General features: G+C 38.4%; 1 protein-coding gene across 1 annotated transcript in view; it reads right to left on the reverse strand.

Annotated features, from left to right (window-relative positions):
• Positions 1-453: 453 nt before the first annotated feature.
• Positions 454-22,363, reverse strand: part of TENT4B (terminal nucleotidyltransferase 4B) — a 39,386-nt gene continuing 17,476 nt past the window's right edge. The window contains 11 exon segments of the mRNA XM_054296354.1: positions 454-1,636; positions 2,831-2,995; positions 3,567-3,754; positions 5,233-5,336; positions 5,447-5,573; positions 5,933-6,146; positions 7,424-7,552; positions 9,501-9,608; positions 10,610-10,730; positions 13,488-13,534; positions 18,662-18,785. Coding sequence (XP_054152329.1) covers positions 1,457-1,636; positions 2,831-2,995; positions 3,567-3,754; positions 5,233-5,336; positions 5,447-5,573; positions 5,933-6,146; positions 7,424-7,552; positions 9,501-9,608; positions 10,610-10,730; positions 13,488-13,534; positions 18,662-18,785 — 1,507 coding nt within the window. The 3' untranslated portion in view covers positions 454-1,456.

The raw sequence follows: 22,363 nt of genomic DNA on the forward strand, positions 1-22,363 counted from the left end.
ATGAGAACTAGGTCAATGAAGAAATATTAGGAGATGTGAAAGGTTTGGGTCTTTAAGGCAATATAAAGTATATTTCATTATTTTAAATTGTTTTGTTTTTAATAATTAAGTGTATATATAAAAATGCCTAAGAGGGGAGTGAGAAAAAATACTTTAATTGTAAAATTTACTTAAAGCTTCAACAGTTATCATCTCCTACAGGAGTTAGCAAAAATATAAAAGACAAAAAAACCCAGACCTGGAAGGGGGAGGAAAGGCACAAACAAGGAGGCATGGGATTAAAGCAGCCTAGGAATGCAAATGTCTGTAACAAATTGACTTTTGTTGTTTAGTTCTTTTTTTAACAAAAAAAAAAAAAAGAAAACAAAAAAAAGAAAACAAAAAAGAAAACAATCATCACCATCAATCAAAAAAAAAAAAAAAAACCCCCAAAAAACAAAAAAACCCCCCCAAACCCCGAGTGGCCCTTTGTTTTTCCTTTTTTCCTTAAAAAAAAGAAGGAAGGGTCGAGGAGAGACCACTAAGGGGAGGAAGAGAAGGATGCAACTATAAAACCCCATTGCCTGAAATGATGGCACTCTAGAAAACAAGGTGAAGGTTACTTCTCAGAGATGACAAGCTCAGTGTCTACACAAAGTACATGTACACTTTATACAAATGAAAATCTTCATTTGTCACCATAAACCTTTCTTTCAGAGGAACAGCTTTTGCAGATCAAAAGTTCTATGAGATCTTCCAAATGCCAAGAAAAGAAAATCTGAGCAATACAACTAGTAATGTCTCTTTATATGGATGTTAAGATGACAATTCAGATTATTTTCCAAACTAATCCTGAGAAAAAATTTATGTTTACAATTTAAACAGTAATGTTATGTAAAAAGTATTAACAAATCCACTATTACAAATGTCAGTTTTCCTATATGGTCATCTATATATACACAATAAAATGGTAAGTATATGCAAAAATAATTAAAAAATCATGCACAAATTACTTTCACCTTTAAAGGCTGGGTTTCCCTCAAAATACAATTTTTTGCCTTTTTTTTCCTATTTTTTGTGTTTTATTTGTTTGTTACCACCCCCTAGACACACTGAGTACTATCTCTACAGGTCAGCATGAGCTGATGGGAAATACATTTATTTTACATTCAAGCTTTTATATCCTAAATGACCCTGTTGTAGCATATGACTTATCAAATGAGCAGCCTTTTTCCTCATTTTAAAAAATTAATTTTTTCCTTTTTTTTCCATTTTTTTTCTTTTTTTTTTCTTTTTTTTGTTTTTTTGCAGTGATCAATCTTCATGTTCCGTTCCGTGGCGAGCTGGGAAAAAAAAATGCAGTTGCTAATCTATGTCTGAACAGTCTGAAGCTCCAGAAGAGATCCAAGGAGTCACTATCAAACTATCCTGTAGCATGAGATCATTGCACACAGAAGAACAGTCTTAAAGTAGTCAACTATCTACAAAGGTCTGACAGAGCTGCATCCCTCTTGTGTTTCCTCTTTTTGCCGTGGAAAAACTGATGGTGTGATTTGCTGCCTTGGTGCTGTTTGTTTGTGACTGAGGTACCATGGCTTGAGTTTGTTGGACCTTGGAAGCCTTTGTTAGAGGAGCGGAATAACCGTGCGGATCCGTGCTGCGGAGGAAAGAGAACATGGTCAGCAATCCCTGCAGTGGGAATGAGGCATGGCAGTCACACAGCCCTGCTCCTGCACAACCAGCATGCTGACCCCTGAGAACAGCCTGGAAAACCTGCCATGGCACAGGGAACCTGGGACAGCAGCACTGCAGGGCCAATCTCCCACCCGGGCGGTTGCAAACAAATGTTCATCTCTAGCCCCTAACAAGAAGGGCAGAGCACTTGGAATTTTGGAAAGTATAAAGGTATTTTATAGAAATGTCCATAATCCAAGACAGCACAGGAAGATTGCTCAAATCTGTGCATGCCCATGATCTGACATACCCCGTCTTTTCAGAGATGAGATCATGGGCATGCACGTTCCAGCCTGGAATTAGTACTGCCCAATAATACAAACACACACCCATAGCACAGCCAAGGCCAGGCGTGTGAATTGTCCTGTTAGAAGACAAATCATCAGCAGATAAGAGGCATGTCTTCAGAATTACTTTCAAGGAAAGTATTCCAGAAGGTTGTGGACTATGTTTCAAACATAAAGACCCAATTTCTGAAAAAGTGCAAGAATTTAAACTGCATATATCCAGGGTATACTGTATATAGAGGCATAGAATATTTTCAGAATATTGAAGCATTCCTCAGTTGGAAAATCTCCTAAATGCGTAAGTTCTGATAGTTGTCATCATAAGGATGTTTGGCCATAGGGGAAAATGAGGGTGAATGTCATCTATCACAAAGAATCTTCACCTCCCTTAGTGGAAGACAGAGCAACAAGTATCAACAGCTAAAAGAGCAGTCAGTCAGAGTTTTAAACACACATTTTTGCTAACTGCTTTCACTGAGTGTAGGCACACCTCATCTCTCATATTTTGCAATCAAAACTTGGCTGGTGTGCTTTTTGCAAAGGAGGAAATGGGTGCAACACAGCTGAACACCTCTGGCAAATTTGGTGTACAAGTCAGACCAACTTCATCTCTTTTAAAGTTGGGAAAGCCACGGTTGCAAATTCATCTGTGCAAGCTTAACAGAGGACCAGGTGGCTTTAGATACAACCAGCGCTGGGAGATTTTTAATGGGGCAAAAGGGAGGTGAAAAATGCAGTGCTCCCTTTCCAGAACAAGTTACCCTTCCATGGAGGATATGTGTAATATTCAAATAATCTACACAGTTGTTGTTTTCAAACATTTCACAAACCTGAGATTTGTTCGTGTTGCTGGATGTATTGGCTGTTTGGCTATTTTGTGTTTTCCCACTTGACTGGGAGGATTCCAGTGACACTTCTTGTGACCCCACTCTGTTTGTGGTAGACTGACGACAACTCAACTGTTTAGAGGTTTTGCAAGGTGTTCCATCAGAATCCTTCAGGAAAATGTAAAGGATTAGTGAGCTTTTCTTAAGAGTGAGTATTTCTAAAAGTGAATTTTCTTTTAAAAATAAAGTTAACAGTGGACAAAACTGAAAACTTGTTTACTTTACTAGATATTAAAATTCTTTCAATCCAGAATTCTTATCAAGTAAAACAAATTTAAAGATGTATTGATGTGTGATTCTGGTTTTGAGATTTGCCTTTTAAGTAAAATTCCCAAACAAAGATCTTTTTCAAAGCTTTTGGCCTGTTTGTTTTTTAAAGCATGTGGCTTAGGATTACAAGTCTGTTTTACTTTTGAAATACAGTTTTCCCAGAGAAAAGAGGGCAGTGAAACTTTGTGTCTATATATTCACTTTCTACATGTATTGTGTCAAAAACACACTGCAACTTGTATGTGTAGAAATTGCATAAGAATTAACATCTTATGCAAGTTAGGATTCTGGATGAATTAATTGACTAGGATTGTGAGCTCCCAAAATGTATTTTGTGACAATATAAATCAGAGGGTGAAAAACCCAAAGAAATTTTAAAAAGCAGAGTCAGAAAACTTCCAGTACTTACTACATCACTAGAGCTGGACAATGTAGATGATGATGATGATAAAGGACCTGATGAAGAATTTGAAGAATGTTTACTAAGTGTTTCTGAAGTTTTATTTCTAGGTTTTCCCAGTGCTTCATTCTCTTCAGCAAGATTATTGTTGCATTTGTCCAGCTGCTGAGTATCTACTATCAAGGTTACTCCATTACCTAGTAAAAACAAAAGAGAAGCATCACCACACATTTAAATGCAAAAACATGTTGCCTTGGGGTTATTTACTATAGCCCCAAAGATACAAAATACATGTTACATCCACAGTAGCAGGTGGACATTAATGCACTGAGCACTGCCCATGGTTTGAGATGGAAATTAGGAACAGAAGATATGGAAGAAGGCAGCAGCAAAGTTCAGATGTGCTGCTGTAGATTGTTCCATGCCACACTTCAACAGCACTCAAATACAGAGATTTAAATTCTGTATGCCCAGTACCCAGCAACTCCAATTTTTCTTCTGCTGGAGCTTCTAGGATCAGATGAACTCCAAATAAGCCTCATTGCTTTGTAGGATTTCCTATACTGAAAATTCAAGATACAGAACTCTCATATATCACTAAGCTCTGCCTTAAAAAAACAAAACTTGGAATTTAGATCTGAACTAAATCAACAAGACAACCACTTTTACTGTTACAGGGTTATTAATACAAGGTTATTTTTCTTTTTTGATTGCTGTTTTATCAGAAATAAGACACTTAGGAGGTAGAGATTTACATGATGTCTGTGCACAAATGCAGCTAAAAGGGAGGTGATGGGAGCTCAGGGCCTGCAGGGTGACAGCTCCAATGGCACAGAGCACATCCAGCTGACAAATCACTCACACAAGTTCTAAAAACAAGTTAAAAAAATCCCAGCCTAGCCAAAAGAACGGGTCCTTGAAACATCTTCTCTGATTAATCGCTAACAAGAGAACACTTCTGACAGGAAACATTCTAAAATTAACTGGAGAGCATGAAAATTAATTCTAGTTAAAAAAGTTCCAGACAGCAGATACACCTGCACCAAGAGAGGGTGGCAACTGGCTGCTGAAGTCAGAAGATGGGCAATGGATTAAAGGTGATTCCAAAGGGCATTGTCACCAAGTTCTCTGGCTAGATTTTGTGTTTCCATTTGTTAAAAACAAGATCATGATTGACATCTCAGGACTTTTCTGTTTAAAAGACTTATTCCACTTACAAAGTGAATCCTGGCTTAAGTATTTCTTCCTCACACATACCGTATGTTAGACTTTAAAATTACTATTAAAAATGCAGAATTCAAGGATTCAGATTTAAACTAACATGCCGAGCAATTCTTGTTAAAACCTTGTCCACATTTAAAGGACAAAGGAAGCATGACACTGACAATGTGGTAATTTCAATTGGAAGTTTTCCCAAAATCTCTTTGTGGAAGGCAGCACTCTTTACAGATCTCTCTACTAACCAAATCTATTATAGTACAATAAAGATGGGGACATTTTAGTCTTATACAAATTTGACTTTTCTGGATGAAAAGACATGAATGCTGAAAAAAAAAAGAAGAAACTACTAGTAAGATGCACACACAGACTTATGTGAGGCAAAAGCAACAACAAAATCTACACAAGCAAAATGTGCAGGAAGTTTCCCCCTCATCCCTGCTGAGTCAGAACTCACCATTACATGAAGATTCTGTTCTGCTTTGCATTCCCCACTGCTTGGATATCCAGTCTCTGTATGTGGCCACTTCTTGTGTTACTCTAATTATTCTCCCTAATATACTGCAAACCAGGGAAAAAAAAAACAAAAACAAAACCATCACCACAATTAATTTTTAGACACAGAAAAATATAAGCAATGAATGTTTGAGATTTAGACTTGGAGATTTTACCTTTCTGTTTCGTTGTTAGGATAATATTTAGCTATTGGGGAAACAGCATGGCTCAGAACAACATAGGCATAATCAAAAGCCTGCTTCACTTGCATGGCACCATAGGAACTCCTCCCAACATCATTACCTTAAAATAAGAATATAAATAAATGAGTATGATTGAAACTATGGTTATCACCTTTCAGGCACGAGAGAGTAATCTGTTTTTAAAATTGCCCTTAAGTCCCAACTAACTGCAGCCACCTCTTGTAGAACAGGATTAGCATAAAGCAGAAATATGATACATATACATAATTGTATATGTATTTTTTTATATATTTCTTTAGCATAAACAGCTTAAAAGATCTACAGAGATTTAAATGGAAAGAAGTCCAGACCAGCAATTCTCTGAGTACAAGTGCAATACATGAAGAGAAAAAAACCCCCTGCAGTGCATTTATTAAACATTTAAAAGTAGTGCTACTCCATTTTGGTTTCTGAGGATACCTGGCTGTAATGGATCCTCAATGTAGAGCATTGATGGTCTGTAGCCATCCAACATGCTTTTCTGCACTTCATCCTTGGCAACATAAGAGCCACCATCCTTTATTCGGATTCCAGTCTTCAGATAATTGAAGTGACGTCCATACAATTCAAAAAACTCTATTAAAAGAACACCATAGTTGGCATTGGGCATACAGGCATCTTCCCTGGGATGCAGCTATTAAGAAGAGAGAAAAAAAAAATCATTCTTTTATGACTTCAAGTTCTTCTCTTTTTCATGGAAAACATGTCTAAATACAGTAATAAAAAATCATAAAACAGATATGTCTAAATAAAGTATTTTCCCTTGATTAAGCAGTTTTGCATCTTATAAATAAGATGCTATGACAACTTTTATAAAATAATTACCTCTTCAAAAAAAGGCTGTCAAACACTAATCTTTGTGCATTTGAACTTTTAGTCCAATAAGTGAACTTCCAGCACTAATGGCAGGGTTCTTGTGCAAAAGCAGATATTTGTACCTCACAAACCTGGGTCTGCAATACAAATACAGCCTTCCCATGTGCACAGCTAAACACAGGATCCCCTCCACTGCTAAGGAAACAGCCTGAGAGGCAGCCTGAGCGGACAAAACCAGCTCAGAGTTGTAACAGATATGAAATTTAACTTTTTTAAAAATACTTTTTAATGAGCAAATGGAAGTGCTGTTACTCAACATAAGAACATGGATTAGGAGAGATTTTGGTATATGCATGTTGCCCTTATTTCCTTTGTGCTCAGCAGGGAACTGCAAAGGCACTCAGCAAACACCAAGCTCCAGTTCCAGGCTCAGATTTTAGAGGAATTACAGTCTGGAAAAGTATGGACATAACGCTTGCAAACACAGTTATGTATAACATGTAGTTCAGGAAAAAGAACAGGGCTGATACAGCCAGAAATCAGCTACTTCATATTTGTTCAGTATTTCCCTCTCCCAGGCACAACAATATAGATTCAGCTCATGCATTTTGTTCTATTAGATTTAAGGGAAAGTTGCAAAAGATGTTTGTTTGATATCAGCTTAGTAACCCAGAGAACCAAGATTACACTGCATTTGTGAAAGCACATACAGGGTGTGTGACCTGGAGACCAATCAGGACTGTTATAAAGGACAGCTGCAGCTAACACCAACCTTATGGAACTTGTTCCAAGCAAGTTATACAATATTCAAGTTGCTTTACCATGAATGACACACGTCATATCATGTGTATCAAAATCATATATATCAGTGCCTGGCATTGGTACACCAACAGATGTTCTAAACACCTTTTGTACCAAAAGTATCAGCATCAGAGAAGGAACAGAAGACAGATGGGACATATCTAATTTTAAATGAAAAGGGGGTGCAATCCCAAAAAATGATAGCTTAAATTATTAAACTGGAGGGTTGATCAAATTCCTTCTTAAGGTGATGTCCATAGGCACAATGGCATTGACAGATTCCATTGAACTTACCTGAAGGAAACTGACAGCCATTAAAAAGAGACTATAAGAACCAATTCCACCTGTAAATACTTCATTAAGGTCCCTCTGCAACAGGAACTGTTTCAATACTAAAACTAGAAATGGTAACACAGGATATTTCTGAAAGAGAAAAACAAAGCTGTTACAATACTGTGATGCATGCATACAATGGAGAGCATACTGAAACCATGTTTTATTATATTTTGCCTTTAAGGTAACTATCATTAATCTAATCATTAATCTAACCTATTATTTTTAGTAACTGTGGAGAAGAGCCAATGCCCTGCCCACAATCAACACAGGTATTTTACCTGTTTCACTCTGGTGGCAGATATTAACAAGAGAAAAAAGTTATTACATTGTAAAATCAGAAGTATAATTATATATATATATATATATATATATATATATATATATATACACACTTACTTTTCTCATGCAAGTGAAAAGTATGGCAAAGGAACAACTGTGGGGATATTGACATCTGTAACAAAACCTTCTTGCTACAATTGACAGGTAGCTCAAAGTGCCCTGAGATTTCTGTCCTGCAAGTACTTTGGATGCCCAGAATTAAAGAAAGCCCTTCAAATTAGTACACCCAGATAACATCTTCAGTAAAGCAAAATACCTTTGGGTAACTGGTTCTTTAAAGGGTTTATGTGCATGGATTCCCCTAAGAGGCTGCTTTGGGACAGCAGTGGAGGCTGGGCTACGCCTGCACTCTGTACACCCCTCACAGGGGAGGGGCAAAGAGGATTAATAAGATCACTGCTTTTATCAACACAGAGCCAAAAAGCTCCTTAGTGTCACAGACGAAATGTGGATCACTATGTCTGTGACTGCAAAAAGATTAAAGGGAAAGAAGAATTTTGCCAAGAACCTCTCTGCAGGAGCCTTATGGTGAGTACTGGGAGTCCCATCTAACTGAAGATCCCTATCTATCTAACTGAAGATTTTGAACTATTAAAAACTTCCAGTCACAAGCTGAAGTGTTGAATATCAGTATATACCAAAATTTAGAGATGGGATTTTTCTTGGAAAACTGCACACCCTTAATAAAGGCTCCAACTGCCTCGGATTTCCTAAACAACGTGGATGAAGACAAACAGGCATTTCCAAGCCTAATGCCAAATATGACATCTCAGAAAGGTACTGAATTATGTGGGACAAAATAAGACCCAAGAGAATGCCCTGCAAGTGTTAGAGAGTGCCTCATGAACACCAACAAGGTCACTCGGCAAGAACACACCAGGTTTTCTCCAAGTCAAACAAAGGACCCTCCAGAGCAGCCTGTGCCACCTCCTGCTCAGCTGCCCGTGCTCAGGGCCAGCTGTGGTGTGGCACAGCTGCACAGCCTTGGCTCAGCCTGCAGGGAGAACAGCCCTGTGGGAAAGCACCATGTGGGGAGCCTTGCTGGGAGTGCCTCCACTCTGCTCCAGAGCTGCTGCCCTGCACTGTCAGCCTGGTCCATGCTGCCCCACACTGCTGCTGACCCTACCCACAGCCTGCACATCCTCCCTGGCCACTTCTCTGCCCCAGCTGCTGGCACCAGACCTGCTCTGCTCTTTGGGCTGGGGTACCACAGGGCTGCAGCCTTGTCCTTGCTGCCACACACAGCTCCTGCTCCACCCCCAGGGGCACAGACCCCTCTCACCCCCTGACCCAAGGCCAGAGGGTCACAAGTAACCCAGGCAACTTGATTTTCTATGCTTTCACACACAAAACCACCTTCAGGCTTTCATGAGAAGACTATCTCACATCTTGAAATTCTGAAGTGCAGAGCTCAATGAACTGCAGTTAAAGGAGCAGAACACTTAAAACAGGCAATAGTGCATTTTTCTTAATCATTGTACCATTAAAACTACTCCATATTTTATTCTTCTATTTTAGTATCTTCATGCTTTTTAAGGCAATACATCTACAACTTAAGACTATCCCTCAGCATTATCAGACAAAAAAAACCAACAGAGTAAAAGCATATCTCTAGTAAGGATGCAATCAAAGTAAGACAGAAAACAAAATTAAGTTATCAAATACTGTGTGTAGTTCCATGAGAGTGTTGCCTAACCTTGATAAAATCTTTGATGAGCTGGGCTGCTTTAACCCCATTCTGTACATTAAAGCTTATATCAACTTTTACTTCAGTGAAGGAATCTGTCAGTTTAATAATAGGTACCTGCAAAAGAAAGATACAATAAGTCAACACAGATTTCCAAGACACACTTGGTTTCATTTATGACTTATATGCACTAGCAAACCTGAAGGTTTTTATGAATTTATAGAGGAGGTAGGCAGTGAAATCAGGACTTCTATTAATGAACTCATTGCCTTGCCAATCTGTTTACATAAACTTGGCTTTTCTAACTCATAAACACTATTTTCAATTTACTGTCCTGCTGAACAGAACTTAATGCTTCACCTTCCAGGTGATTTATTTTGGACTGGTTTGGGTGAGTTGCTGTTGCAGCAGCTCAGCTCTGGTGGAGACCACAGACACCAGAGGGAGACAAACACTGGAGAAACAGAGAAATGGTCCTGGAGACATCAGAAATGACACAACTAATGTCACTGGGGTCATCACTTCCTCACCAAAATGAACTTCAATTAAGAAGTACAAGATATGGAGAGTACTCTGATGTGTCTCCACCTGAGTGACCATCAAATTTCCTCTCTCTACTAATAACAGCTATGACTTAGATATCCCAATACTCTTACAATTAGCAAAAGATAGGAAATTGTAATAGAATTTATCTATTTTTTGCAAGACATACCACTACCTATTTAGACAATGCTGTACTTAGTACTTCTATGTGAAAACTGATTATACCTGCCTACTTGCAAGAAAAATTACTTATGTAAAAACTCAGTCCAGAAATGCCCTGGTTTAGAAACATCAATGCACAACACTGACTAGTCCAATCTCTCTTAAAAGCAACATGTTGTGCATATCAAATATCAGACAATTTCCACAACAGAAAAAATGCTTTTGTTATTGAAGTATCAATTATTTTGTTAGTAGTAAAAATCATACTAAATAAAAAAGTTCTTTATGTTCTATTTCAAATTTAATATACAAAATAAGTTACTGCTTATAAAAATTAATTCTTTTAACCAACATCTTTATTTGATTAAAAATTCAGCTTAAAACAAGGGAATACCCTCTTCCCCCAAACTTACAGTTGCTTTATCTAAAACTTTTACTGAGTTTTCATCTGCTACATTGTGCTTTCTAAGAGCTTCTTCCAGGGTCCAAAGAGGTAATGTCTCCCATTTTCCAAACACAACTAAATCAATATCACTGAAAAGGAAAAAAATATATTAATTCAAATTAAAAGAATGATAAACTTAAAACACAAAAAATTGACATCTATACATAACTCGAATAAAGCTGAGAGAACACAGCTGAACCAAATAATTAATTCTGATTTTTCCAAGGAAATGGCTGGAGATGAACTTTTATACTTGGGGAAATACAGACCATTTCAGGTTACTTGGAGGAGGGGACAGATAAACATAAATCAATTAGGCTGCAAAACCTAAAATTAGTCTCCTCAGGCCACACTGTGAGCAGAGAGGGATCAGCTTCAATGGAGTGATTCAGAGCAAGAAATGAACTTGTTGTGAATCACCACCTTTGGGCTGTATTCATCAGGAATGTTGATTTAACAGCCTGACACCAAAAGGAAAAGTCCTGTTTCCCATCCTCTACCCCCACATGCATGACCCTCCTTTGCTCCAGGTCTGGTGTTTCTCTAATCCACAGCAAATCAGTTTAACCTATCAATGGGTCTGGCAGAAACCTTCTTCACTCCCCCTTTAAAGCACCCACAGAACATTCTGGGGTAATTTCCTGCCTCTTTGCATCTCTGAGTTGGTTTTCTGGATGATCAGAGCACCAGAGGGCACAGGGGAAGCTGCTGGCCTGTAGTACCAAGAATAGGGACAAGGCAAGGGAGAAGAAAACATGGCAACCTGGACTTCAGGAAGCAACAAGCTATTAAATAAGATCAAGCCACTAATTAACTTCACTCATTAACTCAGCTCTTTGAAGGGGTGTCTCCATCCTACTACCCTTCCTCCCTAGGCACACACAAAACCATTTCATTACACAGGAAGCTGACACCCTAATACAATCCCTGAACTCAAACTCAAAAGGTGGCTGGTGTCACATCTGAGCCACTGAGGGCTACTGTGCGATCCTGAGCTTCTCCCTCCTTGCTCCCCAAGTCCTTTGATTCCCCTGCTTGGCCAGGAACACAGAGGAGGTGAGGGTGTAACCCTATAGTTATGCTAGCAGGGTGCTTCAGTGAGATGGGAAACTGTGTAACAGAAAACTCAAAAAAGTTAAGAAATACTTCTCCCTGCAACAGATCCTAGAGATCTGCTGACTGACAAACACCACTGCTTTAACAACCCCAAAGAAGCTGTACCTGCACTAGATGAGCTGTGTCCTGAAGCAGCAGTTCAGCCACAGACTGCTGGGCTGACAAGGACAGGCAGCACCTGCCTCTTTCAGAAAGGTGTTCAAAATTGGCTTGGAGAGCAGGAAATGCTGCTGGACATGTCTCTTCTAAACTGAATTATTGTTAAACCCACTGCTGACAGCTAAAAACAGGAGACATTTTCCTGATGCACACCAAGAGAGAAAAAGCAGCTCTGTTGCCACCTTGAGCACAGACACTGCCTGCAAAGGGACACAGAGATGCAGCAGCAAAGTGCCCAAACCCTCAGCAGCAGCTTCAGCTAATGGATACAGAGCAAATCCCAACAGAGACACAGCATTAAAAACACACTTCAGACCTTTCTGAACCCCAGAGCCTGAGGTCTAAACAAACTATTACTGAAAAGGAAGGGAAAACCTAAGGCAGAAGGAAGCTTTGATAGAAGGCAACAGTGAATTAATGACCATGATGACTATTTTGAAAGTGTGGCAAACACTACCACAGGAAGGTTTTTTGTGGGTTTATGTACTGCATTTGAAGTATCTGCATTTGCTCTCCCCCAAAACCTCACCTGAAACAAATACTCAAGAAAGGCAGTATATGACAACAGAAAAACATTTTTGTTATATCTGTTTCAAAACAATCAAGCAAATATAGTAAAATATCCATCAAGTCACCAGGAATATCTCTCTAGCATTACCAGCATCAAATCATATTTAATTAAGCCTATTTAAAATAAATTTTAATAAGGCCAGAAATGAGGCCAAATGTGAAAATATTGAGTATTTGTACACCTCACTTCTGGCTTTACAAACAAAAAGTGAGAAATTAGACTTCCTTACAACTCCTGAAACTAAAGCAGGAACTAAAGCATCTCTCAGGTTCTTTCTTTTACAAATGGAGATGGAACAATGAGGAGGATATCCCTCACCTGCAGTCAGTACTAGATGTCCTCCTGTTCCCAAAGTATGGAACTCAGTTTAAAAGCTATCCTCAGATTTATGGTATTTAAATGTGTTTATCCCCTACAACCATTTAAGCATTTCACTCCATTTCTATGTAGTTGTCATAAATACTCACAATTTCTACACAGAAGATACCAGTGTCACTGCTTAAAGGCTCTTTATGAAAACTAGCAATACATTTGGAAAAGGTAGATGTTGACTACTGTACAGATTTCACAAAAGAAGACTGAAAGAAAAAACCCAGTTCTGTTGTAATATTTTTTCTTCAGCGCTAATGTTAACAATGTTATGTTAAAGGTTTCAATTTAGTCATCTGTGGAAATAAAATTTAGCTTTTCTTTTAGGGCCAACATCTTCTTTTTGCATTAATGAAGCCAAATTCCAACACAAGCCTTGTCTGACCACATGGTATTTCAGAACCTTCTACTGATACATGCAAGATCTATATAGACACATGTTACAGTCAATAGTCTTATTTATTGCATTTCTGTACACTTTGCAGAGAACTAATAGCTTAACACTTGCTCAGCATAGCAAGTATTGACACAAGTAACACAGATGCAGGGAGAGCAGATAAATGACCCCAGGGTTACAGGTCCAACAAGTTACTTTTCTTTTGTGTGGAATTTATGCTGAAAAATTACTAACCTTGTAGGTAAATATAAACCAGTTTTAAAACTTCCAAATATCTGCACCTGAAACACAAGAAAAGGATATATGAGAAAACATATAGGATGAATTAAGAAATTTTTCAGGCTTCAGAAGACAAAGTTTATTAGGCTGCTTGTAAAGGCTGGCTATTGCTACCCTCCATTGGTAGATTTTGGTATTGCTAACAGGAACTGAACACATCTGTTAAAGCATACATACCTTCAATGTACTGCAAACAGCTGATCCTCACTGTTTTTACTCATAAAACATTAATAACTTTGCCTTTTCTAATAAACAACTGCATTGCAATGTAAAAATTGTTCCCATGACCAAATTTGTCAAAAACCCAGAATCCAAGATTTTGAAATGCTTAACGATGGCAGAATATTTAAGAAAAACAGTATCAGTTTAATTTGATTTTTGTTTTCACATCTCAAAGTATACCTCTCAGTATCTGAGCATTTCGAAGTCTAACATATTTCCATTGCTTTGCATACTTAAAAAAAAACCAATTCCATCATGCCCCATTTTTTTTCTGCATTACAAAGCAAGTACCACAACTCTGTCTATTTCTGCTTAAACAACAAATGGAAGTTTCAGAGAACTTCACATCCCACAGAATTACTTTATTATGCTGTAATATCTAGCACTGGAGGTGTAAACCATCAGGCTTCCCCTGTAAGCTGTCCAAAACCACGCTCTTATTACCTAGCCAAGCCTTGCAGGGAGGTCAGACTCATGTGCTGAGTCTCAAAGGGAGGTTGGGGAGACTTCAAAGTAAAAAATATCTACACATTTGGGCTAATTTTCAGCCATTCTTCTGATGTGTTTCCTGGAGCCACCTTATACAGACTTGAGTATTCTGCTTTAATGAGTCTCATACACCAGCTTGATTGCTACCTATTTGTATGTCAATGACCCACTTTTTATGTTTTTCCCCTTCAGGATAAGAAAAAGGGAAGAAAAGATGATGTTTTGCAAGTGCCTTAATAGTTTAGTAGACTAAGAAGCAGTTTGAGTGCTTCTTCCTGATTATTTTTTTATCACTTCACTCCTCTTAGCCCCTCACCCCAAGCCAAATAAAAAGTACATACACAACTTAATATTGACAGTTCATAGCTTCTCAAACTGGCAAAGACTGTGAGAGGTGCCACAGCATGAACATCAATATTGTATAAAAGCATAAAGGCATCACAAAGCTAAGAATGGAATAATAATAATAATAATAATAATCACTGTGTTTATCCAGGGTAGTAATAAAAGTATCCTCTATGAAACTGGGTTCAGTCAAACCAGGATTCATTCAGGCACCAAAAACACAAGAAAAGTGCTTTTGCACAATAAAACAGCCACTGATGGGTTCGGAAAAAACGAAATGTGCTTTCACAATATCAAACAAAATAGTGTGTTCAGCTGAACAGCAAAGAGAGCCTTTACTGAATAAACAACCCTGAAAGTATTCATAAACTTACTGATACAACATATATGACCTTTACCAAAAGGAATGAGACAACATCTGCTCTTCTACAATAATCTGGAGTATGAGAAACACTGAACTATTAAAAAAGAAACCCACACCCACACTTCAACCACTCTCTCACAAAAACTGGAAAGACAAAAGAGGAAGAGTGGAGAAATCAGAACACAAATTGTAAAATATTTTGATTTATTATCAATTTGGAATTTAAATTGTTGAAGCTCTCTAGCCATGCATGTATTGAAAGCATCCCAAACCAGAACACTATTATGACTTGAGATGCGAGCATTAGTTTTTGTGGTGTGCCAATGCTGCTGATCATGTTCTTATTGCTTGTGGACAGAGATCTGTATTTGCACTCATAAGATAACTTCAGTCTTCACAGTACTCCAATAACTCCTACTCCTCTAGGTTATTGTTACTGTTTATCCCACACTTCTGTGAACTTGTTCATAATAAATTCCACACTTCCTGAAGGAGCTTTAATTACAGTATGTGTCCAAATATATGCTCACTAAGCACAAAAGAACTTGGAAACCCACAAAAGCATGGTAAATTTCTGGTACCAAAATCCCTCTGTCAAAACAACAACAAAAAAATCCACAGCAAATTCAATTTCCTTTTCTTCTACATCTTTCAGTAGAATTTTCTGAAGTTTGTTGAACTAAATAGAGTTCATCTTTCTACCTTCATTCCCAATCATAGTATTTGCATAATTTAAGTGTGTGAAATATGTAACATTCCCTCTTTTCAGATCTATGTGGTCACATGGACATGAAGCTGAGGATACCATTACAAATGTATCCTAAATTCAACTGCGTAAGTACTTATTTGTTTAGTAGCCAAATATTCCTACTGAACTTGTCAAAAATATTTGTCTTAAAAAGTTTTCATTTAAATGTTTTGGGTTGTTTGGTTTCAGCGTAATTAAAGTGTTTCTTATGGTCAGAGCCCTGCTGATGCCAAGAACAGTTCTCACTTACTAGGAATGTTTCCTTCTAAGCACATTCCCTTGAGTAAGAGAGCAAATGACACAATTGCTAACTTCTATAAATAAAGTAACAGTTTAGGATACCTAGTTTTACCCCCCTTCCATCTGCTTTTTCAGCCTTTTCCTAAGTGGAACAGGGGAGGGGGGAAAAAAAGGATGTGCTCAGGCACATTCCACATGTAAATTCTCTGTACATTTTTAAATTCATGAAGCCATATTTTTCTTTTCTTAGTATTGGATTTTTATGTATTTATATATTTTTTTATGTCTTACCTATGTGTTTAGTGAGAAATTACAAGCTAAATGTGTATGTTTAACTTCCAAGTTTATTTAAGCTAGTCTGGCTGTATCAACGACTCAAAATGAACAGCTTAAATATTAACTCATCACTTTACACTACAGCTAGAGCTGAGGACATTGGACCAGGTAACACTCCACCTTCCCAGAGCATGAACCCAAAACTTGAATCTTAGAAGTAGCTAAACCAACACAGATTGTCAAAAGGTTAGTGATTAACTCAAAGGACTGAAAAATTACAAGAGACTGTCCAAGTCGAACACAGTTGAGTTCAGCGGTTCAGTTCCCAAGCTGATCTGGCAAAATAAGTTTTGGAAAAATAACACCACAGTAATGCTACTGTCACAATTCAGTTCCCTTTCAGCCTCCAGAAAACGGAAGGACATACAAAAGGAGAATTCTTCCTCAACGTAACAACTGCAGACAAAATGCAGTTGGGCTTTGAAGAACAGTTACTGACTTGAGAAAAAGGAACTGGCACGCTCTCGCTCTCTAACATTTTCAAGCACAGTGGAGAAAGACAGTCCTGGCAGATTTAACTGGCACTAATTGAAAAGTGAACTTTGTTTTTTCAACTACACAGTGTGCTTCCCCTCAGTCACGTTACAGCTAAGCCCAGTGGTCAGCTGTCGCTTGTGGTAGGACTCGTAATTTGCTTCCCCTCCTTAAATACCTGGTGGCTACAGAAAACTTTCAGCAGCTTAAAGGAAGACTGTTTTCTCAAGGATGTAAAGTTACACACACACACACAAACATGTATGTTATATATGTACATAAAAAGTTACTTTTAATACAAAGGACTTTTACAGATCAAGCCTGTCCCACAGAGTATCTCTGGAAGCAGTATGTTCTTGTGCCCCATTCAAAGTGCTAGCGGTAACAAAGAGAGATCCCCTGGTAATAAATCCATTCACCCCATTAGCCTAGTTAAGTTTGCAGCACACAAACTTGCCTAGGAAATTCCAACATCTCTAGGCTGAAGCCTCAGTGGTTTTGGTGAAATCCTCTCCTCCAAGGCATTCACAGGGTGTGGCACCCACACTGTTTCCTGCACTAGTGCCTGCCAGACCACTACTCCTGCTCTTGATTAGGGTCCACCTGACTGTCTCACTGGGTTAGAGGAGAGCTGTGCAACACCTGTGGCACATGCTGCTCCCTTACACAGCTCCCATGGAAAGGTTACTGCATTTGCTCAACGAAAATTGCCAGATCTGTGGAGTAATGACTCAAACACCTCCCTCCAGCTGTGCAAAGGCAGCAATCACGGAGGGGAGAGTGCTCCTTCCATATGATGCTCTCTGATACACTGTCCATAACAATAACCTCTTGGAAAATGTGAGTACATTTTACACACAAACCCACACATCCCATACATAGAACTTATACAGAATTCACATTCTGTCATATTCTGCCAATTTCTAAAAAGGCATTCCAAAAAACAGGTTAAGAAGATTTGAAATGAACAGTGGATTTAAGTCACTCATGTCAAAACACTCTCTTTTACTGTGGCAGGATCAAAGAGCATTCCTTATACTAGAGATTCTGCTATCTGAATCTGGTTTGCTATTCTGGCTAACAAGCCCTGATTTTCAGCTACTGTTCTCTACAAATAGATGACTACAGCTTGAAATTTACATTCTGGAAATGAACACAATATTAGTAGAAGAATATAATTAAACTAGATTCAATTATGCCAGAAACCCAACTGTGTCCCCATAAAACCATACTGACTTATAAATGCAACTTCTCTGTCTTCTTTTTAATCTAACCTCTATCAAAAAACCCCATTGCTCTGCATAGGAGAAGGTCTTGTTTTGAATGAGTACACACTAGCAAAAACTTCAGCGGAAAGAGGCATTACACAGCTCAGCACACAGATCTACAGATTTGTTTCTTCCTAAACACAGACTTCTGAGTTTTTTTAATTTGTAAAATATATCAATTTAGTATAACTGTCCATTAAAAATACCATGGTCTACATAATGTGATATTGCTGGTACACCACCTTAACACATTTATTCAAGATCACAAGTCTTTGAACTAAAAGCCCTACTACTAAAGACAGGAGTTTCAGAAGATTTCTTTAAACACAGTACATCCATACACGCATGTCTGATACGTTTCCATTCACCTTATCAAATAAATATTCACGAGACTGAACATTGCCACACCTTTTGCCTTTTCTTTGACTACAGCGGGACTAACTTGTCTTTGATCCTATGTGTGATAGAAAATGTTACCCTGCATTATTTGAGTAAGAAAGATGACCCCTCTCATTTCACCAGAAGTCTTTTTATGTTTAGCATGGAAAAATAAACAGTATTTGCAATATTCAATATTCCATAAAGTAAAGAGGCACAAAATGTTGCTTTTACATATTAACAAATAAAACAGTGTCCTACTCACATCTGCATTAGGCCAGAGCTCTTTGATAACATTTTCTATTCTGGACACCACTTCCATCCGCATTGTCTCTTCTTCAGGTCTGGGAGACATATACTTATAAAAGTCAATGATTTCTTCATGAAGACTAAGAAAGAAATAAAAAGAGAAAGAACAAATAATCAGAAAAAACCCACATGCAAATGAAATATCAACTATTCTAACAAAAAATATTTTAAGCTCCTAGTTCTCAATTTCATTAAGGGGCAATTTTAGAGCAGCATGCAATTAAAAAAATCCACCTTCACAACACTTTGTAGCATTTAGTTCCAATTAGCTTCTTATGCCAACAGGTCAATATTGCACTTGATTTGCTAAAAGCATGGAAGCAAATCTAAATCCAAGTGCCTTGAATTCACATTGAAAGTCACACTCTATTTTAATGCCAGCATAACACAGAAACGGTTCAGTCTTCAACCATGAGCGCAGCTGTAGCTCTGAGTACACACTTCACAAAAACACTTCCTAGTCAGCCCCTTGGCACCAGGCAGGGAGCTTCAGGCAGCAGTCTGTATTCAGTACCACGCTTGCAAAAGTTGACAGTAATTGTGCCAGTACTAGAGCTAGAAAAACTGCTTCTTTTACTGCTTATAGAAGTCACATAAACTAAAAATGTACTCTCCCCCCATAACCCCAGAAAATATGTAGTACACATGCAGTAGCAATTGCTCAGAGAATAAGTGACTGACAGTTAACCCATATATAATTTACCATATTACATGTGGTTTTCATTGTCAGTGAGTTATGTTTAGCTTGCCTGTAATGAGAGCTGAAATAAAAATGTCTTCATACAGTGCTACAAATTTCTGTGCTTCTGTAGTACCAGAAACACATCATCAACTTGACTAATAATGTAATTCCAGCCACAGAGTAACTAAATTAATTTCATTTGTTTTCTGCAATGACCATTACAGTAATAGCTAGTTATCTTTTAAGAATGTATTGTTTCTAGTTACCAAGTACAACTGCATCTTTCATTAAAGCTCTGAGGGACCACCCGACGAGTGCAATTTATTAAGACCAAGCCCTTAGCTGAGATGGGGAATCTAATACTTCCCTACTGCACACACACTTAAATAAATCAAATGTTAATAACTGGAAGCTGTATACAGGTGTCAATAAAACTGATTAAAATATCCAACAGTTGTGTTTAACAGAGTCAGAGCAGGCAAAGAACTCACACTACCTGTGTTTAGTTCTTCCAATACTGCAGTATTATGAACAACACAAGCTTCTCTTCCTCCCCTCCAAGTTAGGGGAACAGTCACAATGGCCTGGCAGCTTGGGGTGGCCATTGCCATAACTCTCTATACAGACAGGGCTAAGAGAAAAACCCCTCTGACAGAGGACATCTCTTACCTCCTCCTACAGCTGCTTTCTTGCTTTCCTTGGAAGCTTACATCCTGCAGTTAATGTGCACATTCCAAACCTTACACCAGACTGACTACTCTGCCTTCAGCTTCTCAGCCAGTTCTACTCTTCACTGCTATTCCATGTGTTGGCATTTAAACTTTCTCACAGTTATTTTCCCAGTGCAAGTACTGGATCCAGGTGAGAAGTAGGTGATAAAGGACAAGTTGAGCACTTCAATGACCAAGTTCATTCTGTCCCCACTGCAGGCCACGTGTACCGAATTGCTAATTTGTTTCCACATGCTTGACCATTAATCTAGCTTTCAAGACCAGAAGTAACAAGGAAAACGGGCAAATTCCCAATAATTAAACTCCTGAAAATAGAAATTATGTTTCAACTGTAATTGGTACACCAGCTTCAGGAAGATCTGGGAGTCAGGTCTGTCTTTAGGGGCTGCACAGTGGGGAACTGATCAAGAAATACAGCCCCATTTCTGCCTCTGCTCCTCTGGACCAGCTGGAGCAGACTGGTGACATCCACAAGGCACCTGAAACTGCTCTGGGGCAGTGTTTTCAGCAAGGACTCACTGCCCACATGCACGGTGAGCCACGAGGAGCAACACCACGCTGCCTGAGGGCACCGAATGGCATGAGACAGGCTGGGATGATACCAAGGGAGTATCCCTGGGGAGAAATTTATGCATGGCACAGCACAAATCTATACTGCCCATCATTAGTGGGCCCAGCTGCTCCTGGGCTCATGCTTTATGGGAGTTAATTGTTGCCCTGTCCCATCAGGGAACTTTGAAAGAACAAAGCAATCAGAGAAGAGGTCCCCAAAGTGCACAGAGAGCCAAGCCATACACACACTGCAGTTCTCAGGGCACTGCTCTTTATTAACTCCACTGACACTCTGAATCCAGATAATTATATCAATTGCTGCATTCTTTAGAAGCACATAAAATAATGATGTGTTGTCAGAACCAGATGTATTTCTTTTTCTAAACATAAATAACAGATGTCTGCATTTCTTTGAACGGGATCCCTCTTATTCTTAGGTAGTCATGAAAAGCTTTGTGGCAAAACAAAAAATTAAGCTACGTGCAAACACACAAACCTACATTACACATGCACAGAACGTTAGTAAACACTGCACCTGTAGAAAAATAAATGAAATCTGAACTTTTTCAATGACAGAAGAAAGGCTTAAAGACTACTAGAGAGTTCTCGTCAGCACTCCAGTTGGAAATAGTACAGACATATCTGTGTTTCATCTGCTGCAAGACTCCTGCTGCCAGGACCTCCTGTGCTGCACAGAGCCATGGTGTGCAGAAGGCAGGCAGAAGCTACAGGGGCTCAAGACTACACCTGGATCCATATTTCCCTGCCCAATAACAGGCTGCTGCCAAGAAATAAGGGAATGATTAATTAAAGCCAAGACAAACAGAAGTAGGCACACGTGGATTTCAGAGCAGTACAACATGACTTAGAGGCGTGACTCCAATTAATGTGGAGTTAACTCATGCTGTATTGAAAATTAAAACTCAAGGTTATTCACTGTCTTAATCAACATCTATTACAGTTGCTGTTTTTCAAAACAATTTGTTAGGATTAATGGAGTCTGTTTACAAAAGTCTCTAGTGAAATTTTCTATATTTAGCCAAAATGAAGATCAAAGAGACTGAGATGTTCTTTTTGGCATCATAACAGTATTTTATTATTTAATACCATTACATTCATCAGTAATTTCAGATAAAAGTCCTTAAAGGGAGACTTGTTTATAGAAAGAAATTACACTGTAATAAACCTGATTTCACTATTGAAAGATATTTCATTCGGCTTTATAGTCATACTGAAGCACACCCAACACATACTTAGGATGCATGGAGAGAATTCTCTGCCATGCACAAGAGAAGTTTGCCATTTTAGTTTGCCATTTTTGTTACAGCAAATAGGAGTAAACAAGTGGATCTTTGTCCTGTACTTCAGAAAATCTTAACACATGGGGAAAAGTAAAATAAAAACCTCTCTTACACTTTCTCTAAACATGTTTTAAAACAAAGTTCTACCTGCATCACACCTGTTTTCAAGTCTGGTAAGCTGATTCCATCAGAATTTCACAGCGAGAACAGAACTATAAAGAAGCCACTCAATTTAATTTCATGTCCCACTGAGAGGGATAGTGATGTATCATTAAAAAATAAACTACGGCTGCAAAATCACAAGAATGACTTCCCACGGTAGCATCACTAAATAGCCCCACCAGGAACACAAGACTGTGAGACTCAAGTGAGGTAGGTGAAAAGCTGCAGCT

Source organism: Melozone crissalis, unplaced genomic scaffold, assembly GCF_028551555.1.
Source record: "Melozone crissalis strain CALT ecotype California unplaced genomic scaffold, PUWL_Pcris_2 ptg000007l_1, whole genome shotgun sequence".
In the NCBI taxonomy this organism is placed as follows: domain Eukaryota; kingdom Metazoa; phylum Chordata; class Aves; order Passeriformes; family Passerellidae; genus Melozone; species Melozone crissalis.